At 40.9% G+C, this 6,153-nt stretch overlaps 1 protein-coding gene across 1 annotated transcript in view; it reads right to left on the bottom strand.

Annotated features, from left to right (window-relative positions):
- Nucleotides 1-5,572: 5,572 nt before the first annotated feature.
- SELENOI (selenoprotein I) overlaps nucleotides 5,573-6,153 on the bottom strand; it is a 78,703-nt gene continuing 78,122 nt past the window's right edge. Inside the window, exon 10 of the mRNA XM_082252169.1 lies at nucleotides 5,573-5,859. Within this exon, the coding sequence (XP_082108295.1) occupies nucleotides 5,746-5,859 (114 nt within the window). The 3' untranslated portion in view covers nucleotides 5,573-5,745. The remainder of the gene's footprint in view (nucleotides 5,860-6,153) is intronic.

Raw genomic sequence — 6,153 nt, 5'->3', positions numbered from 1 at the left:
TGCAGCAGATTTCGCACTCTCCAGTTTTAGTAAATCAACCCCTAGGAGTCATTAGATTAAGGAAAACCTTCCCTTTACACATTAAAGGGTTAGTTCACCTTTTGGAAAAAAATTAAAAAAGGTGAACTCTGTACACACCCCTGGTCCCCGCTGTACTTACCTCTGTGGGTGAAAAGCCCTGCTTTTCTCCCTCTGCTTTACATATACTGCGGCGGTCAGCCCCCCCCCCCCGGGCAAAGTGCCGTATAGGTACGTCACTCGCCTGCGAGCCAATAGGGAGCGAGCGCGCCCCGCCAGAGGCTCGCTCCCGCCCCTGCTCGTTCACTGCCATCCCCGCGCGAGTGACAGGCAGCTCCGATGTCCGCCGGTCACTCGCGATCTCCCGGTGGAGGGAGAAAGGCAGGCGTCTAATGTAAACAAAGCCACCTGTCATTCTCCCTGGTGTAACAGCAGAGATCATACGATCCTGCTATGTAGGATCGTATGTCTCTGTGGTTACATCAAAAGCCACGCCCCTTTACAGTTAGAAGCACGCCCCTAGGGATACACTTAACCCCTGGATATTTTCAGGAATCTATGTACAGAACCCTGCAGGCCCCTCCCACCAGCCACGATCTGCCTGCTTTACAAAGAGAAGCACAAGGACCCAGTGATGGCATCAATGGGACTAAAATAAGATTAAAAAAAAACAGTAAGATTTTATTTGAAAATGTCATTACTTTGTGGGTGATGGGGGGAGGGAGGAATCAGGGAAGGCAAAATATAAGCAGATTTTTAGCTTTAACCATCCTAACAAGTAACAAAAGCAAAGAAAAAAAAGTGCTTTAGACTTTGAGCTCCTTTGGTTTTCATTCTTACAATAGGCAGGGAGAAGAAATGGAATTTTTACACAACATGGAGCTCTAAAGGATTTTCTTGTTTTTTTGGCAAGCAGACTTCCGCTCTAATGTTAGAAGAGTCATCACAAAGTACAGCATTCAGAAGATTCTTGCTATTATTTTGCTCACTGCCTTAGCACATATATACGCTTTATCTATAAATAATGCAGCAATAGAACAGGTTTAAGATACAATGTTCATTTACCATTTTCTTCATAAATAAATAAAAAAACAAAAAAGGCATCCATTTATAAATTTGCTTTTCTAATATTTTAGCTACACTGGAACCCCAGTATGTCCTCACCCAAACTCAAGTATTCATTGTTAAACATTAAATAAAAATGACGGTCACAACATGAAACATACGGTATATTGTACATGTACATATTTAAAAAAAAAGAAAATAAGTTATTGGCAACTATTTCTCGTGGTTGATATCAGAATCCACCCACAGACACAGTTCATAAAAGAAAAAGAAAAATGTATCTGCGGATCCCACACTGAGCAACACTATTAAATTACATATAATACCACTTGACCGCACTTGGTACCTCCAAGTGTACCCTGTCCAAAATAAAACAATGGGTTTAGATACACCCTTCATTCAAGCACGGGGAAGAAGGTTTTAAATATAAAGAATAACCTACCAAATAAAAAAAAGAAAAAAGAAAACCGGCATGCTACGCTTTCCCACCACCAAATCTGGGCGAACCAACTTAGAGTAGAAAAATTAGCACCAGACAAAGAGAAAATGGCAAAAAGGGGGAACATATTGGAGAAAAAAAAGCGGGGGGGAGGGGAGGAGGAGGGGGGACAGGCGTGTCCCTGATTGACAGAAGAAATCATGTTTTCAAACACAGATTTAAATAAAACTAAGCATTAAAAAAATGGTACTGCTTATTCACATAATAAAGTTGCTATCTAACACATGCCTTGCATTTGCTGTGTTCTAGGATATTCTGGATTTACCCCAGTGTTTTGTAGTCTAAGGCTGCACTGCAAGACCTGGGCACAATTCACATAAATATATGCAAAATGGTGTGGAAAATTCAGCTTGAGATTTGTGCCATGGTTTACAATGGCATACCATGGCACAAATGGCAATGGTACACAGAGTACTGGTGGCTTTGAATAGCATTATGCAATAACACCATTATTTGCATCTAGCTTTTCATGCAATAACCTGTATTACAAATGTAAACCAATAGAGCCCCATATAGAAAACGAATTCCCAAATCATACTCCTCTCCCAGCTTCTGGTCATTTCTTTAGAGGACAAAGGATTGGTGACATCACATGATCAGCAGATCAGGAAGTCCAAGCTGTCTTAGTAGGTTACAGAAATTAGCTTTAGAAGGTGCAGTACACTCTTGACTCCGCAGGTACAAGCAACCTACTTTGTACAGATACGGGAAGACTGAATTATAATTTTAATGCACCACCCAAAACCAATTTATGTTTGTAACTGGTTACCATTAGGCTAAAAAGGGACACAAAAAGGGCATCTCAGCTGGTTAAAGCGGAACTAAACTCTCAATCAACATGAACTATTTTTAATCCTTATGCTGCTAGCAATAGTAAATTGATAGGACAATATATTCTATTTACTTGTTTTAAACATTTGTTTTTTACATTTCTTCAGTTGCTTCCTGGTTTCTGGCCTAGGCCCAAATTATGTCATGTCATTCATACCAGGAGTCTTCAGGGACACTTTTTTTTTGGAAGGAGAGGCTCTCTCAGCTAAGCACATAAGTAAATGCTACAAGGTTTATCTGCCATTACTCAAAATGGCCACGTCCACGAATGCAAGAGGGGTGTATTCAAAGTGATTTCCCAGCAAAATAAAGAATGGAGACATGGATGGGGAAGTTTTAAACCGTGTTTTCAGTTTGTGGTGATCAGATGCACAGTTTAGTTCTGCTTTTTGCAGCCTTAAAAGTGTCTGTCCACTTTTCTGGCATGTTTGACATAATAAAATAATGCAGTGAAATAGTCAAGTGATTTTTCTGAATCTTTTTCTGCTCACTGATCTCAGAACTTCCTACAGTTATCTACAGACCCCCCGCAAAGGTCCTTTTTAGATTTCTAACCTTTTGACCTATTTTACTAAATTTGTTCTGACAAACTGATTATACGCTTTTAAGCGACTATAAGGACCAATGTGAATACCTTTGGCCATACATAGGCATGCATTTTGTCACTTCTGCTGCAAGATTAAAGCTCTGTATGTCAAGGAGGTGGCTGAATCTGTCCCAGGACTCTAAAGAATTCTTCTTTTCATTCTCAGGGGGGGGGGGGGGGGGGTCACACTTGTTTGAAAAGTTATGTCCAGTCTTGGACAGAATGAGGAAAAATTTGATTCCCTGTCAATTTTTACTGCTATCCAAGTATCCAGGGTCCATTGAGATAGATTTACTTCCCAGGTAACATTTTACCAGACCGGAAGTGAGGGGAAATCTCCAACACAGGCAGAAATAAAATAATGAGTATGAGGATAGAACCTCAGTCAGATTTTATATTTTGCTTCACTTCCTGCCTGATAAAACCATTATTAGCAGGGCAGGAAGTGAGGGGAAACTTCTATAAACAATTATTAGCAGGGCAGGAAGTGAGGGGAAACTTCTATAAACAATTATTTGCAGGGCAGGAAGTGAGGGGAAACTTCTATAAACAATTATTAGCAGGGCAGGAAGTGAGGGGAAACTTCTATAAACAATTATTTGCAGGGCAGGAAGTGAGGGGAAACTTCTATAAACAATTATTAGCAGGACAGGAAGTGAGGGGGAACTTCTATAAACCATTATTAGCAGAACAGGAATTAAGGGAAATCTTCTATAACGGGGCTCCAGATAGCAGAAAAAAACATGACGCCAGTTCGAATCCTGAACCATTCCATCCAAAACCAGAAAACATTGGTTTTGGCTGGCGCACATAACAGCATAGTGGGAAATATCTGACTAACAAGCAGACTTCCATGCCAACGCTCATAGCTTGCCCTGAACACTAGCGAGAATTCGATTTTTGGTAACACAAACATGGAGACATGTACCAAAGTAGAGCATAGTGCCACCATTATGGTGAGAAGTTCTATTTCTCACTGAATGCAAATTGCGTAAGAACTTGAATGGAAAAAAAAATACGTGGTATTAAAAAGTGGATTACTTCAATGCCACGTCTGCCAGACAAGAAAACTAAGTAATCTTACATCTTTCTGCCACTTAAGGTCCCCCTTGACGGGTTGAATTTTAGCCAACCCCTGCTGAATTGGATCAAATTCAAATTGACGATGTCCTGCAAGCATTAACTTGACAAACAGATGTAAAATTCGATTGAGCCAGGTGGAAACTGGTCAGCCAAGAGAGGGACTAAATCCTGCCAGATGCAGTCACTGTACAGCAACGCTACTACGCTCAGACCACCCGAACACAACAGCCAATAGCGGAGATTCTTCCATCTATGCTATTATTGTGGATTGGGAAATCAACTGTTTTTTTCTCATTTTGGCTAGAAAAGAAATTTGAGGCATGTGGTGGCCTTTATAATACAGCAGACAGGTATGAAAGTTTACTTTGCCTGTCAGCAGGGGTAGCCAATACACTAACAGATCAGGCTAGAGCACTCAGTATCATATATAGCCTGCTGTATCCAGTTATCCACTTCCCCTACCCCACAATTACACAGACTCCCCCTTTTGGGCTTTTTGTGTCAAACTACCTTTGTGATGCACTCAAAGTTCACACAACAGTGAAAGGGGTTCTTTTGAACTTTCAGATGATCGCACCTGCCTATATCCACAGGAAACTTATAAGATTGCACTTGTGTCTTCAACTGTGATTGGCTTGATGTAAATAATATTATATGTGAATATTTGAAAAAAAACTTGTTTCTAGGTAGTGGTTGAATTTTACAAGCACAGGGGGTCAGACAAATATACTTCTTAAAAATCAAAAGGTTGTGTCTTCTGTTAATTCTGTTATCTGATCACATGTGCAGCATGGCCCCATGCAAACTGCAGATCAATCCCTAAGATGGCAGCTTCCTTGACTGTAAAGAATAGTTCTGCTTTAACCATTGACAAAACAAATCATCCTATATAAAAGTCTGGCAGTAACTGAACTGTGATGAAAGGGAAAATGTCCTGATTATATTGTAGTCAGTAAGGTTTGTTAAAAACAAGTCCTGATAAGCTACTCTCAGCGTTCCGAGTGTACAGGTAGGCAGATCACTACAAAGGTACAAGAGCTCATGTAAATAAGTGAAGTGGGGACAAGCCCTAAAAGACAAGCTGGACTTCCGGCAGATAACTCCTATAGTTGGGGTTGTTTAGGCATCACTTAAACTGCTGTCCTGTCACTCTTGGTCATAAAGCACACCCTTTTTCTAGATCTCGTTTCTGATAGTATAGATAGACACTTGTATACCATCACGTGGCAGAGAAGGGAACCACTCCTTCATTCTGCCCCTAGGGGGCGCAACCTGAGTAATAAAACAAAAAAATCTAGACTTCCTGACTATAGCATGATACAAATATCACAATGTGCTTCGATGTGCTGAAAACTCACTCATTTGGCTCCTGTGCCATGACCTTCATCTGGATATTAGACACAGCCTGACTCCAGTCACATCTCATGTGCATAAGAGCAGGTAAAACAAATAAAATAAAAATTAATCTGAACATAAAATGGAGAAGAAGGGAAAGGGGCAGGCTGGTCCGGGAACATTCAATTGGTCTAATATTTACAATAAAGCAGTCCTGTCGTGTTCTCCAGCGGCCCGTGAGAAGAAAAAAGCGGACTGTTGGTTTCTAGAGACCCAGCGGGCCAATGCTGTTCTGGGTGGTGATGGACAAAGTTCCAGAAGGTGCTTCTTACACAACTTCTGTAGACTGCAAGCCAATTTTCTCTTCCTCCTCTAGTCAGTCCGTGTTGGGTTTTCTGAGTGAAAACGGTAAGATGTTGAAGTGTTTACTTAGCTGGTTAACCTGTAAGAGAAGGAAAAAAAACTGGTGAGCTACGAGCAAATTCAGTCACAGCTTGTAAAACCATCAGAAAGATTTACAGGATTTCAGTTTTGCATTGGTGTGTATCCAGAACACAGACTGGATATTCACAGAACCTTGGTTATAGGCTGATTTGATCCTGGCAAAGCTTTCGGACAAGCCCTCTTGGGCGTACCTTCATACCCCTAATCTTACTCTGCGATATCTCAGTTTTTTAACATCTCAGTTTTTTAACAAGCAATGCAGAACATAGTACAGAGGGGAGGGTGGCCTGTG

This window comes from Pelophylax lessonae, assembly GCF_965119305.1.
Source record: "Pelophylax lessonae genome assembly, chromosome: 3".
NCBI classification, from domain to species: Eukaryota; Metazoa; Chordata; class Amphibia; order Anura; family Ranidae; genus Pelophylax; species Pelophylax lessonae.
Note: the sequence above shows the minus strand (reverse complement) of the source record. Positions and strands in the feature narration are given on the sequence as shown.